This window comes from Amblyomma mixtum, chromosome 6, assembly GCF_055824585.1.
Source record: "Amblyomma mixtum isolate Tamu chromosome 6, ASM5582458v1, whole genome shotgun sequence".
Lineage (NCBI taxonomy): Eukaryota > Metazoa > Arthropoda > Arachnida > Ixodida > Ixodidae > Amblyomma > Amblyomma mixtum.
In genome coordinates this window covers 49186174-49207099 of record NC_143017.1, presented here as the reverse complement: position 1 = coordinate 49207099, position 20926 = coordinate 49186174, and the positions used below count along the sequence as shown (strand labels likewise).

At 45.7% G+C, this 20926-nt stretch overlaps 1 protein-coding gene across 1 annotated transcript; it reads left to right on the top strand.

Annotated features, from left to right (window-relative positions):
• The first annotated feature begins 17938 nt into the window (after window positions 1–17938).
• LOC149339032 (kelch domain-containing protein 3-like) lies at window positions 17939–19009 on the top strand. Its single transcript, XM_089550863.1, has one exon. It carries the CDS (start codon window positions 17939–17941, stop codon window positions 19007–19009), a length of 1071 nt encoding a protein of 356 aa, XP_089406989.1.
• Window positions 19010–20926: the final 1917 nt, after the last annotated feature.

Below are 20926 nucleotides of genomic sequence, written 5' to 3'. Positions count from 1 at the left end.
GCTGAAGTCGATAGCTGACGGGTTTCATACGCAAGCGAATGGCATTGTCTTAGTAGTATATCGACAGTCAATCAATTTTCACTTTCTAAGTCTACCACTTTTGGGGGTAAAAAAATTGTACCTTTCAAAGGGTCTTCGATAATGTTTCCTGTGGAAGGAGCTTAAGCTTCTTACACAGGCACTAGCCCTATTCGATCTCAAAGCTACGGATTGTTGACAGTGTTGTGTATTGTATTGAACGCCCTAAAAGTGCAAGTGTGCTAAGACAGATGCATTAGTGTGTCGCAGCGGAATAATTTTGATCACAGCTTACACATTACTGACAGTTTGCCTTTTACACTCTCCAGAATACCACACTTCCTGGTATGTAATATTGTTATATTACGCAATACTCTTGCATAGTTTGGAATGTACTTTCGATCCTCTATCCAAAATCACGAATGGACTTTTTGCAGCTTATTTATATATACTCTTAGTACCCATCTTGTTCATTCTGAGTGATAAGTATATTTTGCTGCAGTGATTGCAATTTATTTTGTTCCTTATATTTTTCATTTTCACTTACTTCAAATACCACAGGAGACCCCTGGCTTTGCATTTTTGTCGCCTTAATTAAACAGCAGGGCAATGTCACCAGCGAATCGCAGATTAATAAGGTATTCTTCAGGAATTTTTGCCTTGAAGTCTTCCTAATTCAGAACACTGATTACCGCCTCTAAACGCGCCGTCAGAAGTACAGGAGAAACTGGCTCTCCCACGGTGACACCCTTCATCATTGCAGTATAATTACTTGCTCTTTGGAGAACTCTGCTGGCTGGGCAGCTGCTGTAGATAATTTGCCGTAATTTTACATGTCTCTCTTATACGCGAAAGTTAAGCAATGCCGGCATGACCCTCTTTATATGTACTTTCAAACTGAAGCCGCTGTCTACTTTTTTCGTGCACGCGGCTAATAAAGAGAGGTGCACGCGGTCAACCTGGCGCCCATATTTCCTGACAGGTATAGCATTAGAATTTCTGAAAAGGTCTCAGAAGAACAGGTCTAATAGATTGCTGCTGTCCATCGTAGTCACTGTTAATGGAGCTAGACCGCTTGAAAGGCGTTTGTGTTTGTAGTGCTGCTTGGCGCATCCCCTTCGATGTTAATGTAAGCCCACTTTTTAATTGTGCTTAGATGAGTGAAAAATAGTGTCATATTCTGAAAAGTCTTAGAATAAACGATGGTGAAAGTGGCGCTGTTTTTCAATAATTTATGACTTAAATTGGCGCGAAAAGTGAGGCCGGACACGACGGTGGAAACGTCCTGTTTTGTAACAGCGTTGCTCTGATGAAAAGCGAGTTAATTTCCTGGATGAAAGATGGAGTCACATTTTCTAGCTGACACAGTGTGCAGTGCAGACAATTATTTCTACTCGACGGAAATCTCGACGCGTTCGTTCATTTTTCTTCTTGTTAACCCCATGTAAGATGGTTTATGTATGGTTTCATCATTTTTAAAATGTTGTAAAGGGAGAGTGCTACTATGCGGCAACGCCACTGCCATTGGCGACGTCCCAGCCGCCGAAAGACAATCGTGGATTTTTTTGATATGTATTACCTCCTTCATTTTACTTAGAGTTGTTTTAAAGAACGTTAGGAAGCACAACCCAGGCAGCACAACAACATTGGCCGAACGTCGCGCAAGTGTTGGCAAAACTTGGCACGAACATCGGTCCTACACTGGCATTTGGGCCGAGCGCTACCACTTTACTCATTGGCCTTACTTTCATGCCAGTTTTAGGCCAACGCTCGGCCGATCAAGCGGCCAACGCAGTCCCGATGTTCGTTCTGCAGCATGGACCGGCAAAGGTCTCATACTGGCATCCAACTTTCAAACATTGGTAGCCAACTTTCAAACATTGGTAGCCAGCTTTCGAATAATGGTTTCCAGCTTTCGAATATTGGCATCCAGCTTTCGAATAATGGTTTCCAGCTTTCGAATAATGGTTTCCAGCTTTCGAATAATGGCAGTCAGCTTTCGAACGCTGGCACATGCAATTAACCCACTCGCCAATGACCGGCACTGTGGATGGATGTACATACATACCATTCTACCTAGCAAATATTCATAAATGAGGTTGCGAAAGAATTCCAGAAAAAAGACCCGTTTATTGCTTTGAGTTACAAGAATCACGCTTCTAGCGCACACAGGATGGTTTGCGCTACCACCAGCCACCGTGGGGAGTAAAGAAAGGGGGCCCAAGAGCATGGTGGCAGAGGCTGTGGGAAAACAATTTATTTTCAAGTTTGGTGCGTGCCGATCAGGTTGGACAAAGCATCTTGGCAAGCTGCTGCGGCACGGCTAAGGCATCCATAAAGCGCTCAACGGAGCTGTCCTCCAGTGAACTGATCAGTCATATCCAAAGTAATCGTTGCACTCCACTTGCAAGGGGAGTGCTGGACTGCATTCAAAGAAATTCCTCGTCCAGTTCTTGCACGATGGCCTCACGAAGCGCCAAGCCTGCAAAGAGATGCATGATGTCATGGTAAGTTGAATTACGGCCATCACAGAACAAAAACAAAAATGATTAAATAACACAGAATTTTGTGAAACACAGTCATCGTGAAGACACTAGCAACATATTTTACAGGATAATTTTTAATTTATTCTTAAGAACCAGCACCACATTAGTTGCACAAAGTGGAATTTAATTTACTAAACTTCCCTTTTACCAAATGTTTTAATTTAGTTTAATGCGTAGTGTCGCACTCCCAGTAAATATATTCAATGCGAGATAAGCAAATTAATGTGATATTGAAAACAGATTAATGTATTATTTTGTTTTAATATAACTCGTATCTCTAAATTGCGAGGTAATTTTTTATTCCAGTAAACATGCACAGGTTGTAGCGTCTCTTCCACATGGACGTCAAAACAACATTTTTGATTAGTTTTATTTCATGGGGTTAAAAATGCGGCTTGCGATTTTTTACGAAATACGCTGAACGCAAGGAACTCAGGGCACCTTTGTTTTACCTTAGTTGCTTCGCATGCATGCTATAGTTGGATTCGAAACTGCAACTTGAAAACCACACAAAAATACTAGTCTTATAGTCCAGAGTAATGCCCTTTTTCATTGCGAGAGAACTTGGGCAAAAGCTTTAACCAGTAATTGCGGATTTTCTATTGAGTCTGCAAGAGTAGACGGCAAAAAGAAACACTACGGAAGTATTACACATATCCTTACCAACTAGTCTGCAGTGGAAAATTAATTAAGCGGTTCTGATTTCCGTCGTGCATAAGCGGTAAAGGACATATTCCCGAATGCATCCTATCTCAAGTCATATGAGTTCAAACCCGCTGTTAGCCAAAGTAGTGAATCTTTAGTGAGTTCATCTCACCAAAGACGAAAAATTAAATTCTCACCATTCGGCCACAATTCCACTGAGCACGACGTCAAGCAAGCCATTTCGCAATGAGAGTGGGTACACAGAAGTCGTCCTCGTGCTTTTTGGCTCGCTCTCTTCTCCTGCCTAAAAAATAAAGGCGCATGTAGTCAAAACAACATTGACTACAAAAACCACTTTAACTTCCAGACGTATATCAAGGTAAAAGAGTTTTAGTACTTACAAAAGATCTTGCAGGCGGTACGAACAGCGTCGGAGCTCTCCTAATATATGAGTGTGGCTTTTCGCGTGCACAGACTATGAACGGTGCTAGCTCGAGTGTGCATGCATTTTCCTCGCGTTGGTTGTGCACGTGGTTGAGCTCCGCCGTGCAGTCAAGAATGTCTTATTCCAAGACGAGCAGTGGAGACGATGGTGTGTGTGTGTGGGGGGGGGGGGGGGGGTTGGCTAGAGGGGAGAGAGTAATTTTCCTTTACACAGGTTTTGTGGTTCCGAGAAAAGTCCTCGAGCTGAAAGGTGGAGACAGGGAGGTGGAGGAACAGCGAAGCGCGTAGCTGCGTGCGAGGGAAAACAGGTTTGAGAAAGTGACAACCAAAAAGAAAAAATAGCGCTTCGCGGGGTGGGGGGTTAGCCCGCTCCCTGGAAAAGGGCACGGCCGGGAGAACAGGTGGGGAGATATTGGACTTGAAGACTTGAAAGAGAGAGGGAAAGAGGCCAAAACACGTGAAAAGGGTTTGGAATTTTTGGAGAATGAGTCACATGGCCACAGGCAGTACAGAAAGCAATATCTACAAGAGAGAAGTGGATGGGAAACACGGAAGCGTCAAAGTATTGCTACAAAGCTGCAGCAAAAGCCTGAAAATTTTGAAGTGAAAAACTTGGAGCTTCAAGATGCATTTCGCCAAAACGACTTGAGACACTCTCGTATTTTGTGGGGCCGTATGATGTGGCTTCTGTTAGTTCAAGAGAGCTTAAAATGTTACCACATAACAAAAATATAAAGCAAAAAAAATATCCAAGCAGAATGCGCGCTCTTTCATAGTTTCATGTACCGTACATGCGCCAAACAAGCTAGGTTAACATGCGTCTAACGCCAGTTGTCAGTCGATTTATTCAGTGGTCGTCGAAGAATCCTCAAATTGTTTGTTGGGGTGGAAGTTTCGCGCAAAAAAAGCAAAAACAAACAAAGGCATGTTGAATTGTGGTTCGCAACTACTTTCGATGGTTTTCATCAATAAAGGTGATGTTCGAAAGAAAAAAAAAATCCTGCAAGTAAATATGCAAAGACGTGAGCAAGAGCTATATAGCCCCCAATGCAAATTACGCAACAGAAGAATAAAATGGTCAAAAACAACAATTTCCAACACAACGATTTGCAGAAAAGGAAGGAAATAGCAAATCAGAAAACACGGGAAAGGCGCGATCAATGGGAAGACGTAGGGAAGCGTAGGAATCGCTTAGCACGTGTCCGCGTGCGTTTATGAAGCACCCGCCTAATATTTCACGAGCGCAACGCATAATTCGAAATTACGAGGCGACTGCTTCGTTTCTGGACGTTGCCAAAACTGAGCACAATTTCGGTTTAGCGAACGCACTTGCGCTAATCTATTACGTTTGTATCGCGATCTCCCTGAAGCAGACACCAGCTGCGTACTGCGGCAGTGAATTCCTAGAGCGAATAAAAAAAAAGTGATTTTTTTATTCCAAAAATTTAATCAAATGAAACTTATTTCATTTTTGTTGAAGGCACCTGTTGACAATTTTTGTTGAAGGCGTGTCGGGTGTAATCAGAACGTTAATTCTGATCAACAGGACTTCGATCGCAATTCTCCTAAACGTATTGTTGCTGCTCACTGCGCCACCAGAGTGCAGCTTTTCCAACGGAATCATGGGTAGCTTTGCTCACAAACTGCAAAAGTGTTCCGTTAAAATATAATAATAAATAAAGCCAAATCTTTGAACTCGCATGTTTTAGCGCGTTCGAAAATTATGAACTGCCGATATGGTACTCGACAATAAAAATAATTTTGAACCCATTTTAATTAATGGATGACACAATGTTTACCAACGTTTGCCAGTATACTTTGAACACTGGATAAGCGGTGGCAATCCTAGGCCAATATAGCCAGCTCCCGGAAATGGCATAGCCAATTCTGGCAAAGAGTGGAACAACACTGGCTAACATGGCCCATGATAGCCAGGATTCGATGATGGCACAGCCAGCAATGGCAAACAGTGGGGCAATCCTGGCTAACCTGGCCCATGATAGCCAGGATCTAATTATGGCTCAGCCAATACTGGTAAAGCATTGGACAACCAGGGCCATTGTTGGATGTGCTAAGGAGTGGCACAACCAATAACGGATGCTCACTGGCTACTCTGGGCCTAGTTAGGGCCACGCTTTGCCAGTGGATTTCCAATATTGGCCCGCTGCCGTGTGCTACCTGGGAAGAGGGTTCTCACGCAGCTTCCACCCTCTTCGTTCGATGATGTTCTACGTCACACCTGCGGTAACTCAGGACATTCTACGTCCGCCGCTTATGAACGTGGGTGGCGCTGATGAACACTCTCAAGGTTAGGTTACTTGTAAACATAAATACCCCCGAAAGCAGAAGGTTTGACACCCGTCGCCGTAGCTCAGAGCTAGAGCACCGGACGCGTAATTCGGAGGTCGTGGGTTCGGATCCCACCGGCGGCACGTGGTTGTTCTTTCTTCTGTTTTTCTAATCAATTAGCTTTAAGCGATAACATATTCAGTAATATTCTAAATTGATCAACACCACAAAATAAACGAATTAATTAAAAAAAATTCCCCTGTGCCTTTTGGCTTCTGTGGCTGTTGGCTTCTGTCATATTTATAACGAGCCCCTCATCCCCTTCCCTTGTTTGCTTAATTGCTTAGCGACGGCCTCGGTTCTGGCAGCCTTGACGCCATAGGAAACATAAAAGGGTTCTCACGCAGCTTCCACCCTCGCCGTTCGATGACGTTCTACGTCACACCTGCGGTAACTCAGGACGTTCTACGTCTGCCGCTTATGAACGTGGGTGGCGCTGATGAACACTCTCAAGGTTAGGTTACTTGTAAACATAAATACCCCCGAAAGCAGGAGGTTTGACAGCCGTCGCCGTAGCTCAGAGCCAGAGCACCGGACGCGTAATTCGGAGGTCGTGGGTTCGGATCCCACCGGCGGCACGTGGTTGTTCTTTCTTCTGCTTTTCTAATCAATTAGCTTTGCATATTCAGAAATATTCTAAATTGATCAACACCACAAAATAAATTAATTAAAAAAATTCCCCTGTGCCCCTTGGTTTCTGTGGCTGTTGCTTTTCTGTGGCTTCTGTCATATTTAAAACAAGCCCCTTCCCTTGTTTGCTTAATTACTTATCTAAGTTGCTTATTGAGTAGTTATGTTTGACAGATTAAGCAATACTGCGGTCCGTCTTGACGACCGGTAACAATTTTTATGTTTCTAAAGGGGGGTTAGCAAACGCAGCCTAAGAGGACTTTTCGATACCTAATTGAAGACTCGTCTAGAGCTATGCGATGTTTGTCAGCACCACATCATTCCATATGTTTCTTTTGTGGAAGCCGCTTTTCACTGGCGTAAATTAACTGTCTGAAATATTGGTTACGACAAAAGGAAACCTGCAGTAACTCTCTTACCCTCGTGGACTCTTCAGCCGCTCTGTGAGAGAAGGAGTGGAGCTGACGTTGGTGGGCGCCTTGTGAATTTCGAATAGGTGGAGTGACTGCGCGTGCCATATGATCGCAGAACACACAGCACCAATTTAAATGTTTAGCATTCAGCACGCATCAAAACGGGAAAGGCGCACCCGGTATTTGATCTGGAGTTCCTTGCTGAGTAGCCAAGCGCCCTCGCCACTGAACGACCGCAGAGGGCGATCAGAATTAGAAAAAATTATCTTTGAAAAATGGATGAAGAAGATGCCAGAAGGCACTTCATCCTTTCGTGCGTTAATACACATTGTCTGCAATAGCCTCGTCTACAAGACACGGTTTAAATTGTCCTAGTCATCGTCTTCGTAAACAGATCTCGCGGTTCGATGACTCCTTGTTCAACAAGGATCTGCATAGGAGCGCACATGTGCGAGCGTCTTCTCTGCGCCTTTTTCGGCGTGTCAGTGTGTCATTTTACATTCGTGATCTTGATTACAGGTACCAGCACCGCCGCACACTGCGGGCAGTTGTGGAGGCTGCGCTAGCTGCCCGTCATCGGAAGCCGACGGCTCCGAGTAACAGAGAGCCCACCAACGCACCCCAGCCTTTCCACGTGTACCTCCTTGTCTACGCGATGGGCTGCGCGGCGTCGGGTGTGGCTCTGCTCTGCGAGTTATTGCGGCACGCGCTTGCCGTAGCGCCGGGGAACCGCATAACATTTTCGTGCAGCCGCGTTTGCAGAACAGGAGCACGAACGAGCCCGTCTTAAAGACGACCCAATTCATCTGCAAGGAACAAAAATGAAACAGGAAAAAAAAGTGACCCACTTCTACACGACGGGACTCAGTTGACGTAGGCATTCCCTCCTACCAAACCCTTCCGCGCCCCAATGACCTGTTGGCAGCGGAACATCACTGGTTTCATAGTTTAATTTTAAGAATTACGCACAATTTCTATTGGTAATTATGGTATTGCGCAAAAAAACGGGCCAACTTGGCACCGGTTATCCCACATGCACTCATGAGCGCAAGACTTCAATAATTTGATACATTCGTGAGCACTTTTGGTAAAAGAAATACTGAGTTACTGAAAATCAGTAACGAGCTGTACACTTAGAGTAAAGATACCAGCAAGCTACAAGCGGCGTGCCTCGGTGCCGGCCTCGGCCACGACGCGGCAGGCTACCAACGGCTACCAACGAGCTACCATTGAGGTTACGAACCAGCGTTATAAGTGTAGTACGATTACGAAGAGTTTCACTGCGTGACTTTGTGTTTTTCAAGTGTCAAAGTCAAATATTATTGCGAGAAGCATGCTGGACAGGGAAGAACGCGTAGAATTCGCAGTCCTTGAGCATAAGCATGATGTGGTTATCACCGAGACCTTATTACGCAAAGAGACGCAGGACACTGACTGAATACCAGCCTGCTTATACCATAGCAGATAAAATGCAGAAATGCTACTAGGAGGCATGTAGCACATAGATTTCGTAATATGGTGCCTTTTTTTATTCTTGAAACACTGAATTATGTTGAAACTGTGCCCGTACGGATTAAGGTTAAGCTGAATAATCGATCTATATACATTGGTGGTGTTTATAGGGCTGCGAGCTCTCCCCTTAATGTACTTCAAAGTCTGAAAACGTTCATGGATATAAAACTGCAGCCAAATGTTAATTTTCTGTGAGACTACTACTTTCCAGAAATTGAGGGCAGTTGTCATTCACCTGGTGTAACAAATCACAAGCTCTGAGCAACAGCTTGAACTTTCGTTTTCCTTAAATTTATTACAGATTGCGAAAGATGATGCTAGTATTTACACACACGACTTGCTCTGTCCTCAATCTTGCCTTTGTTTCTTTTAAGTTGACTCCCTCCCTGCGTGGCTGGGAAGTCACCGATGGTTTGTCGGATCTCAGGATGCTAATAAAACATTTCAATATGAATTCAAAGATTACCTTTTTCATTACTGCAAAAACTACTAAACGACTTGTCTACTGATTATGCTCGTACTCAGGTATGTCTTGAGGGGTCATTGCATATATTTATTGAGTTATATGAAGCAAAACCCGGTACTAACGTACTCTTGGAGTATTTCTCACAACCGGTTATGTTAAGTATCTAGCGGAATATTTTCAGACGCGTTAAGAAATAAAACAACATGAACCCCTGGGTAACTCGAGAAATATTAGAAGGGAAGCCCAAACAAACTAAAGCTACAGCCTATGGCTTCCTGCTGGGTGAGTTACAGAGTAAGGCTTGAGTTATTAAGCTGGACATGGAATTTCGATTACAGAAGATACTTGTATCATCTTCATAAAAGATAATATGCAATCTGCGTTCATTTCTCATTAGGCATCCCTACCTCCTTTCAGTCAATGAAGCAGCTAGCCGAAAATGTCACTGTGTATGAGTAATGTAGAACGGCATAACCCGGTATCAAGAGAAATTTCCGGGTGCGATTGTCTATTACCACCTTGAGATTCCTCTTGACAACAAGAGAAGAGTGGTTTTAGTTTTATGGAGCATTCCAAAGCAACTCAGGCTATGAGAGACGCCGTAGTGAAGGGCTCCGGAAATGTTGACCACCTGGGGTTCTTTAACGTGCACTGACATATCGCCGAACACAAGAGGAGAGCACAACGTAAGGAGACAAACAGAGCGCTATTTAGTGATCGCATTCACAGCGGCCGTTGTGCCCCATCCCTTAGTCATCGTCTGGTGTGCGGAAATGAATGTTGAGGTGTTCAGTGGGAAAGGGTAACTCTGCGCTCCTTTGAGCAACATTGCTAAAATGTTTGTCTTCATTATGAGGTCATCAATTGTAGCAGCAGAATGAAGGAGTCTCATTTCAATTAGAAATATGCAAGCTTTATTTCAGCAATAGAGGTCTGGAAAGACCTCACGAAACAAAATAGAACTTGCAGGCGAAACTACGCTCGTGAACAGAGTAAATGCAGGTGCTGGAGTTAGGCCTTTGACATCGGGCCGCAGCTTGTTTTTTTCTTGTTTTTTTAGTTGGCGCAAATTAGCAAGAGGTCCATGGTTCGGGCAACTATCCAAGCACGGAAAACCGGCATTGGAGGGGAAGGCGTGCTCTTAGTTTATTTATGTTAATTTACGGTTGCGTGTAACTAAAGGAAACACTATCAACACTAGGCAACAGGCACACTTGAAGGCAGTAGACTGGACAGCCGCGACCGTAACTCAGTTGGTAGAGCACTGTTCGGGATATGCGTACGTCGCGTGTTGGGATCCTCGAGAAGATTGTCGTTAACCTGTTCTCTAGTTTGTCATAAATTACATTACGTTTAAAAAACTATTTAGTGACCGTCGGCGCATCAGTTCAATGCGTTAGCAGCCGAACATTCGTTATATCTGAGGTTAACACACTAAGTTCGTTGCAGGCGATGTACAGATACAGAAATTCGTTGTATCCGAGGTGGCATACATAGCCGAGGTAACACATGAATGTTCTCTATAGCCAAGGTGGCATACATGGTTCGTTATATTTTTGGAAGCACTCTGCATTTCTTGTAGTATGGTAAGATCGACGAATGACCAAAAATGTTTTTAGTAGTAGTTACTTTCAATTGACAATAGTAAAAGCAAAGAAACCCGAAAAACTTATTTTATTCCTATCAATAAATGTTCATAACACACAACCGAATATTTTAGTTTTTCCGTTCCCAAATTTAATTCGCGATCAGCCTGACAGAAGCAATGTCCTGACTGCTATGCTTTGCGGACTAAGTTATACTTGGAGCTATATTTACGCCCTTCCGCAGTGACAGCTATGAAATAAAATTCCTAAAAATATGTGCGGTGTGCAGCAGTTTGCTTTTATATCCGGAAGAAAGATTGCATGCAATTTCATCCTTGTTGACGGACTTCGACGGAGTAAGGTTCTTTTTAGAATGTGTTCTGGATCAATACTCCAATCGGTTCTGTAGTGTACTCACCGTCGGTGGGGCTTCGGGAATATTATAGGATTTTTCTTCGTGAAAGAAATGGAAAAGTACACAAAAAGGGACAAGCTGCAGTGCTGTTTCCCCTGCTTATATACTACACCGGTTCTTCAGGTAGATTTAAAACTCGGGTAATCCTCCTAACATTCGCGTTACAGAGTTGTTAGACGGGTAAAAACGTATTTATCCTCCTGTTCCAGCCCCAGAGACGAGAGGTCCTAAACAATACTTCGATTTGAGCTAGTTGGTTGTAGCATGACATGTTTACGCAAAAAGCGTAAAGTCCTGTCGTGTTGTGTGCGTTGTATTCGTCTTGTGGCGCCAGTACGCTTTCTACGTAAACATGTCAACTCCTAAACATTTCTTTAGGGCTTCTGGAAATGGATTTCTCGATGTTATTTTGCACAAGTTCGCAGGAAGGCGCACGTCAGATTCTGGGGTGTGTTATTCCACCGTCTAAATCTCAGTCAGCTGCAGCGCGAAACAACCAATCATCCAATAAAACGTAAACGTTGATACTGATTTCTCGTGTCTACACGATTGATGATGGTTGTTCGGTGAATTCACTTGCAATCACCGCACAGGCCAGTGATAACCATTGTAGCAATCAACTAGGAACGCAAACAGCATGTTTCTCTACACAGTAACGTAAAGAGAAAGCTAGGACGTGATGACATTCAAATGAGATCATGTACCGATTCGTTAACGAGATATTTAATTATCTTTTAGTCCTCAGTCATTAAAGCTTCATTTACCGGCGCATGAAAGCGTCTTAACGTTACTAACGAACAAAGATGGGCTAGTTGGTGGTTTTGATTCAGTGGATAAAATATGGGTTACTGGCGCTAAAAAGATGAGCAACAGAGAAAAGATATTGACGGGACACTCGCTAGACATCAACTGATGCTTATTAGATATGTAGGTGAGAGACACACAATGCGCATCTACGCATGCTCGAGAAAAAACGAGTTTCCCATAACAGCTGTAACACCGCAACCGCTGATACACAGGACAAACAAAACCAAAATATACAACACTATAAAAGAGCGTGCTTATTGCCAGGTAAGCCAGTATTTTTTTTGTCGCGAGGGCTATTGAAGGGATGCTCGCGTACTCGCCTCGTGCATTTTCAATACAAAAAGCCTTAAATATATCTCTGCATACCTGCTTGCCGAGCCGCTTCAGTACTCGATTGCTGTGATGATGATGTCCTCAGGCTTAATGGAAAGAGGTGCGCAGATTTCCTCTCTGTCCGATACGTCTTTCTTTGTTCTGGGGCACTTCGGCTTTCTAAAGTGCTGCAAGGCGAAAGCGTGTCCTGGCGCACTCTTTGGTTTTATTTTCTCATAATTTATTTTATTTTTACCATGTTTCTTTTATTTTTATTTTTATTTTATGCTTTTTAATTGTGTTTCTCTTCTTATTGTTATTTTTATTTCTTTTATCTTTTTTATGAAACCCAAGCATTCAATAGATGCGCCTATATTCATGCTCAAACCCCTAGATTTCGCGGCGGACATTCTATCCGTTTACCAGACGCTCGGCATTCCTGTTTTAGCATCTTCTGAAGCAGTGCCTTTAGCTCTTTCCTGTTGTTTCGCCTCATGATGTATACAGGTAGCTCTTTCTATTGCTTTTAATTTTAAAGTTTCTTTAGTGAGCTCCCACTGCAGCCATATTCTCATATTTCTATCCCATATTTCATAGTTCGGTTATAACATTCATACTGAAGTAGCATGTCATTTAACTTCCACATTTCCCACAAAAACTGTTTCCATTCTTAACGATCCCTATGCTGCATTGAACTAAACAATGCTCAGAAAATGATACCGGCACTACTTCATAACTAATGAACTGAGGTACGGTAAGTACAGATGCATAAATGCGACCTAGCCGTGCATGACTTCAGTCCTCGAATCGTGTGCACTTTACAGCACGCGCTCCTTCGAGACACTCTTCCACATCCTCTACGTTGCAGTTCTCGATCATTTGAAACATCACTTCAGTGCTTTTATCTCGGAAACCGCGTACGCTTGTCTTATCGCGCCCGCTACGGACACAGTTGTGATCGCCCGTAACAGTGAGCTTTCTGTCCGTGCGAAGCCGGTTTTCGACATTTTCAAAAAATGCGTCTCGGCCATCAACCACATTAGGCCGTTGATTAGGCGCGTACAAGCAAACAATACTCCAGCCGGTGTCGCTCAGCGAAAAAGCGACACATATCGACCCGACATGCACGAATGATGACCGTGTACCTCTAGCCCCGGCAACTTTTTAACAAAAAGAACACAACCAGCCGATGTGCCCACAGCATCGCTAACGACGGCAAAATACCTAGACGTGAAGCGTCGCATCATGCTCCCGGTCTCTTCTTCGCCGTCAACTTTAGTCTCCTGAACAGCCAGGACATCAATATCTTGCTCCGTTATAAGTCGGCACAGCTGGCTTTGTTTTCTTTTACCTGCCAGACCTCTAACGTTTAGGGTGGCGACTTTGAACGGCGATGCAGAGGCCATTTTTACATAGGAAGAAGAGACCGAAAGCACGGTGCTTACCGCCTGCGTCTAGCATGTCGCTACACTTTGCCTTCGCCGCCGGTATCATCCGGCGCGAGCACTTGCCCATGGTTAGGAGGCGCCTTGTCGCCGCCACGCTTGTCAAACGGAACCTTTGGACGCCGCCGTAGACTGGATCGTCGTGCTTGAGGCGCTTTTGCACGTGGTTCCTCGACACTGGGCTCTGCTGACTTGCCCCCGTCGGGCTTGGTCTGGGCCTGCGGATGCTTCGTCGGGGTAGTGACGCCGGTAGTCATGCGGGCGTCGGCCTTCTCGTCCTGGTCCTCGCTGGCCGCCTTTGATTCCACGTCCACGGGCACTGGCGGGCTGGTTACATCTTTTGGCACCTCCAGACGCGTCAAAGATGGGTCGCTAGTTGGCGACCCGCTCGCCTGTGCGACCGTCGTGTCGGCGTTGCTCCTCGCAACAGCTGGCGGAACCCCCACCCCCTCGATTTTGCCCGCGTTGTCAGCACCGCTCGCTGCTTCCTCCGCTTCAACTAGGTCCATGACTTCTGCGGAGTAGCTCGCCGCTACGCACCCGGTAGCCAACGCGTAGGTGCGAACGCAGTCAGCCTACGAGTGGCCATAGCGCCGGCACTTCGAGCACCTGGGCTCCTTGCAATCGCCGCGAACGTGCCCCGTGCAGCCGCAGCGCAGACACTGCATCGGCCGCCCGGGGCTCCACCACGACAGCCAACTCGCCAGCGACTCTAACCTGCTGGGGCAGGTCGCCCAGCTTCATGCCTGGATTTATCTTTAGGAGCACGGTCCTCGTGGTGGACCCCTTCTCTTTCATACCGGCGACGCGCCAACGCTCCGGGGTGGCCTCGGTAACATTGCCGAACACCGCGAATGCCGTGCGCATGTCCTCGTCGGTGACGCCGTGTTGCATCCAGTGCAGGCGCAACTTTACTTGGTGGTCTTCCAGGGTCGAAGACGATGAAGAGGCGTCCCTTCACGTCGAGCTCCTTCAAGGCGGCCAGTTTCTTTGCGGCATCCGCACTAATGAACGTAACCGCCCACACGTGGTTTATCTGGTATACGCCCCCAACGCCACAACATCGGGGAGCGCACCAACGTTGGCTACGGCATCTCGGAAGTCCTAGAACCTGTAGGGTCTCACACGCACGTCAACGTGCAGGAACACCGTATTTAAAACGACACGACCGGTGGGTAGGGAGAGGTTGAACGATCTCGTATTCCATATCTTCGTCGCTCGTAAACATGTTTTCGCGGCCAGCAACGGCTGCTATCGCCGTTCCGTGGGAGCGCACGATCCTGCGACCATCCGCTTTAGCGTCAAGAAGTAGAATCCAAAAGTTAGAGCTAATCGAAGAAAAACGCTATCGGGGAGCACTGGTGAGGGCAAAGGGCAGAAGACACAGTTGCAGGGGAAGCACCAACGAAACGGCCCTTGGTTTAGAAAACGCCCGTGCTGAAAGAAACGACATTAATGAAATAGAATGGAGAGGTGTTTTAACAACGGACATCGATCGCATCAAAGCAGCTTTTTTCGAGCATTATCAGGCGCTCTTCGCATCGATAAGGTAGATGCTAGCACATCTAAGGAGGTGTTTCTAGCTGAGATACCGCGTCTTGACTACGAAACAAAAGACAAATTATAGCAGGATTTAACGCAAGGGGAAGTGGAGCTAGCAATAGGCTGTCTAAACCCCGGTAAGTCGCCTGGACCGGACAGGTTCAGTCGAAAGACGTTGTTATATGGTATGAAACGCGGTCGAAAGAGATTGTTATATACTATGAAACGCAATAGCAGTGATATCTAATCGCAATATTTAATTTCATCACTTCACGCTCTACTTTTCTACAGAAGGAAAGAGAGAGTTACGAGTTTTTTTTTCTAATCTCTACTCAAGGGCGTTCAGAAATCAGAACACAAGGCGATAACGGGCTCCCTTGCAAGAGGGGTTGGGCTCCTTAACCGGAACAGCCTAGGGAAGGGCACTATGGACGGGACTACTCCTTGCTCACACGAGCATATTCCCGCGTAATCCGCGTTGCGCTCCGTGATACGAGACCTATCAACTCAGTGGTCAATGCTCGTTCATTTCCAGAAAAAAAATTGGAATGGGATACGTCCTTTCTGTGTGGAGTCATTGACAAAAGTTTGAGGGATGCGAATTCGCGGAAAAACTTTGCAGCCGACCAATTAGGCGCAAAATGCCTGTGAAAGGCATAGAAGCGTGAGGAGACATGCGTATTATTTCTGGTACAAGAATATCATGTGACTAGAAGGCGAGACAACGTGGAAATTAATTTTTTTTTCGCGAACCTGTGTCCCGCAAACTTCTGTCCATGACTTTACATTCTTACCTTCAATCATTCTGCGTTAGTCCTATTTTCGCATCGATCTCTCACCAGAAGTTTCTACTTAGTTTACTTCTTGCCTCACTTTCAAGCGCCGCGGCATTAGATATGGGAATGGGCATGTTTAGATAAGAGAATCAGTATGGAAAGGAGGGTTCACAGTAACGTTATTAACATAGTTGACTGTGCCCGGCAAGCTATCTCCCTCTTATATTATCGGCCGCCTGTCTGTAATCCCGCGCCCCCTGTTCCGAACGAATTTTTTTAATAATGACCTACTAGAGTGACAGCATACCGCGATACTCTACTACGAGTCTTTATTTCACTTATTTCGGTAATTTACTTTAGTTTTGTATTTGGCTTTGAAATCCAAAGCCGCATACCACACGTACATAATTTTATTCAGCATTCAGTTACAATATCTTGCATATAATAATGCGATGGTGCAGGATGGTGGTGCAGTTGTTGTGATAGCATTCGTAGTCCTCAATATCGAAAAATAGAACAGTGTTTTGCCACGGCCACTGGATCAGATCAAGGCACAGAATCTTCTAATCTCGGCAAGCATGAACGTTATTTTGTCATGACTCTGCCTTTCCCGTCATGCTTTTTGCTCACAATAAATTCCTCTTCAGTAAAACTTCAGTAGGAGAAGTCTGTTCTAGACATGCGCGTCAGCTACGCGATGAAACTGGCGAGAAGTGTCAGACACCAGTGACGCCACCTCAAAGCAACGAAAAGGCATGTGACCGATGCGCAGTTCAGCACACCTGTCTAGTCCGGACACCGTAAATTCTGCAACCGTAAACGCAGTGCACAACATCCTGACAGGCTACCAGTCACAATGGTTTCGGTGCTGAGAACTGCATTCCCCTAAAGCGTGCTGGTGTTTACTTGTAAGAGGCTGCTCCGGCGGATGAAGTCTGCGGAGAAAGAATAGATTCGTTTGGTTTGTTTTATGGGGTTTAAGTTCCCAAAGCGACTCAGGCTATGAGAGACGCCGTAGTGAAGGGCTCGGGAAATTTTGACCACGTGGGGTTCCTTAAGTGCACTGATATCGCAAAGTATACAGGCCTCTAGAATTTTTGCCTCCGTCGAAATTCAACCCCCGCGGCCGGAATCGAACCCGTTTCTTTCAGGTCAGCAGCCGAGCACCATAGCCACTGAGCCACCGCGGCGGCGTAAGAAGTGATTGAAAACAATGTTTGGGAAGAGACGAAGAATTCGGTTGAAGTACCATATATGCATGGGATTTCGCACAGGAGATAGCGAAGAAAATCAAAGCTAAGTCATTGCTTCCTGCCCCGCCACCCTCCCCCGCCCCCGCCCCATCCCCCCCCCCCCGCTCCCTCCCCGCCAAAAAAAAAAAAAACGGAGCAAGCTAGCAGGAGACGCCACCCAATTAGGAGAGCCTGCGACGTATGCCACAGCCCCGAATACGCACAGCACAAAGTTAGCGTAGTGAATCGGAAACCGTGGAAGTGGTATCTTCATTGGCATGCGCAAAACGGGAATGAGCGTGAAAGAACGCCTAGAAGGAAATTTCGAAAACAGTAGAACGCTCATCGTTGTGAACTTTGCCAGCATACTGAAATCCTTTAAATTCGCTACTGTTCAGACAAGACAGTTTATCCCCACAAACTTCATTGTGCTGGAAGTTCTACAAGCCATCCGTATACAAAGAAGCAGATATGACTGTGCGGCATTCTTCTCTAGGGCTGACTGCGCGCTAGATAAGACTCTTATATCAATGTGAAAAACTGTATCAAAGTTACCGTGTTTCTTTCGATTGTTTTGATAGGACGCTTCTTTTCTAGGTTAAGACGCATGCGTGCATTCCCGTGGATTAGTATTTTACTGCGAAGTTTTCTATTAAGGAAGCCAGTTCTGCGTTGAGCGCAAGTATATCAGCTACTTCCAGACTAAGACCCACTTCAGAATTACGCTTAGTAGTCACGTGCTTTAAGCAAAAAAAAAAATACCAGGATCCCTTCTCAGGGTGAATGTTTGTTTCTCCGAAATGTGGACGTTGAAACTGCAAGGTGTTCCGAGAGCTGTCAACAGCCACGCTGTCGCTATTAATGGCAAGATCTACTCCTTCGACATCACCAGCTCTGAAGAGAACTTCGTCGCCGTGCACATTTTCTGCCCTGCGCTCTACCGCTGGCACCTTGAGAGGACGCAGCCGCTACCCCGCGATAGGCCGGTTCAGTTTTTAGACTTTAACGTTGGAGCCTACGGCGACTGTGCGTACGTGTACGGTTTTGGGGGACTGGCCCAACGACTGGCCTCGCATGGCAACCTTTACCGCTTCGATACCAGCACAAAGACGTGGAGCCGTCCTGAGGTGTGCGGTGATGAGCCGAGGTATATCTGCCACGTTGCGTGCATGATGCGGAACCGCATGTACATCATCGGCAGCGTGCAGGTAGGTAATACGTTGCACTTCCTTGACCTGGATACCTACAAGTGGCATCGAGTTCACACAACTGGAGACTTTCCAGCGTGCCCCCCTTTTAATTCGGGCTGTGCCATTGGTAGCCGGATTTATGTTTTTGGAAGCGCGCCTGGCAGCAACTCTGTGTATTACCTGGACACTGTGAACTTGACCTGGGTGCGCCCGCACGTAGAAGGCGTAGCTCTAGCGCTGCGCTTCAATCATAGCGTCTTCGCGTACAACGGAGAGATGTACATCGTTGGAGGTTGCAACAGAGAGCAGCGCGCACTCTTTGCAGACCTGCACAAGTACGACCCTGGGAGGTATCGCTGGACGCAAGTGAGGCCAAGGCGGTCAGGCCCTTGTGCCAGAGTGGTCCAGGCCTGCTGTGTGATTGGGGACCGGGCGTTTCTGTTTCGCGGCCGCACATCGACGCGCATCAGAGAAGGTCAGTCGCCTCCACGACATCGGCACCTCGTCGCGCACCACCTGTTCGCCCAAGTGACATTGACTGATCTGCACGCGCTAAACTTTGCACCCACATTGGAGACGTTGTGCCTTGCGGCGGTCATAGATGCCCGTTTGGATATCGGCGACGTGGCGCCGACCGTAATGGAGACGTATAAAGCCATGACAGGTGAAGACAACAGATAAGCCCTGTGTTTGTCTACGAGAAGACATTGCAACTGTCTGTGACAAAACCATTTAGACGGTGCCTCGGCAAGATGCATATCATGTGTGAATAAAACTTCTGTTCACGTGTCTAGCCACGGAATGGCCTATTTTAATTCATTACTGAGCAAGCTAGTTGCTTTTTTGTGCTTGGCTGATATTATTATTCCGAGAGCATTATATAGCTGTGTTGCGTCAGCAAAATGTGTCCGCCATTTCATCCGCACGTTTACGTCATTCTTTTAAGATAAATGTGTGATTGTGACAGATAGTGTGGGATGAAATCTCGGGACCAGTGTGCCAACAAACCGTATATTTTACTGACAGACAAGAATAACGGTTTCCTCGAAAGTTTATTTTTTCCACAAGTTTGCGTTCATGTGTTCACTTTGCCTTTCCGTTATTCCTTTCCTTGCTCGTTTTGGCTCAAGCTGCCCCGTGCTCGTTGTTATGATTGCGTAGTTGTGTCTCAGCTTTCGCTTCGTTTTGTTATTCTTCTTAGGAATGTTTTCGTTTAGTTATCTTTTTCGTTTGACTTTATGATACGTTTTCGTTCCTGTTAACTTTTACTTTTGACTTCACGTTTTGTTTTTAGCTGCTCTGGATAGTGGTTTCATTTTATGTCTATTGTCACCGTTTTCTTGTTTTAAACTGGTCTTAGGTTCTGCTCACTGGGCCTGCTGCGTGTTGAATTCCTGACGTACACCGCCAAAGGTTTGATAAGGCTATTGATGGACGGTGTTTTGATGTGACGATTTCTTTGCTTCGTTCGCTGTTCATGTTTTCTGGTGTCACGTGAGTCCTTGCTGACGTTTAAAAAGCTGCTCGTTCCTCTCAATAAATTGTTGCTAGTTCGGCACCTATCCTGTGAGCTTTAGTGTTCGTCCTCCTCTTTTCGTGCTGCTTTCTTTAGCCGTGCCACAAGACCAGCAAGGGGAAACCACAACTTTAGCAGACATAATTATAGGCCGCGATTCTGTAGCGCTGACTGCGTGCGAGATTAGGCTTTTTTATCAATGTGGAAGCCTTTAGCAAAATGGCCCTGCTTCTTTCGATGTGTTTTGATATGTTTGTTTTCAAGGTTATGGCGCATGTTTGCGGCGGGCTAGTATTTAAGTGTGAAGTTTTGTAATAAGAACACCAGTTTTTACTTTGTTTGTCACGTCTGTCAGCTTCTTGGAAAGTCAAACCTACCTCAGAATTTTAATGTGTACGCTCCTGCTTTACAAGGGCCAAGATCCAGTCTTAGACTTAATATTTGTCTGTCTGAAATGTGGACATTAAAGGTAAAAGATGCTCCAAGAACTGTCAATAGCCATGCTGTCGCTATTAAGAGGAAGATATGCTCCTTCGACGTCTGCTAAGAATCGCTTTCCTGAAGAAACACTCACCTTCGTGAGCTTGGGCGCACCCTAACGGAGCTACATGAGCTAGAGAGGCTAAGCCCGGGTGCCTATCTCGAAGAGATTAACAACGTGAAAGCAGAGCTTCAACAATTTGCGACAGAAAGATATAAGGGGGCCTTGATACGATCTAGGTCCCGAAGGTTTCTTGACGAGCAACCTTCTCGTCGGGCCCTGAGTGATGAAAGAGAGAATGGTCTTGCGAAGGAAATATTGGAAATTCAGTACGGTGATTGCACATACAGCGATGCGCCTGGTATTCTCGCTGCTTTCTTCGACTATTATCGGAAGCTGTTTGGCAGTTGCGAAGATCCAAATCAGGGTTTCGATACAGTTCCTTACTCGGAAACTTCCCTCGACTTGACGATGAGAAGTGTGCCTTAGTGAATGGACCTATCAATTTGGTTGAAATTCAATCAGCCATTTCTGATCTGCAGAGCCAGAAATCTCCTGGGCCAGATGGTATTACTAGCGAATTCTCTAAAACATTTTCGCC

Bases quoted from the DNA above. Each gene is read 5' to 3' on its own strand.
- LOC149339032 (XM_089550863.1), top strand. From the start codon at position 17,939: ATGTGGACGTTGAAACTGCAAGGTGTTCCGAGAGCTGTCAACAGCCAC.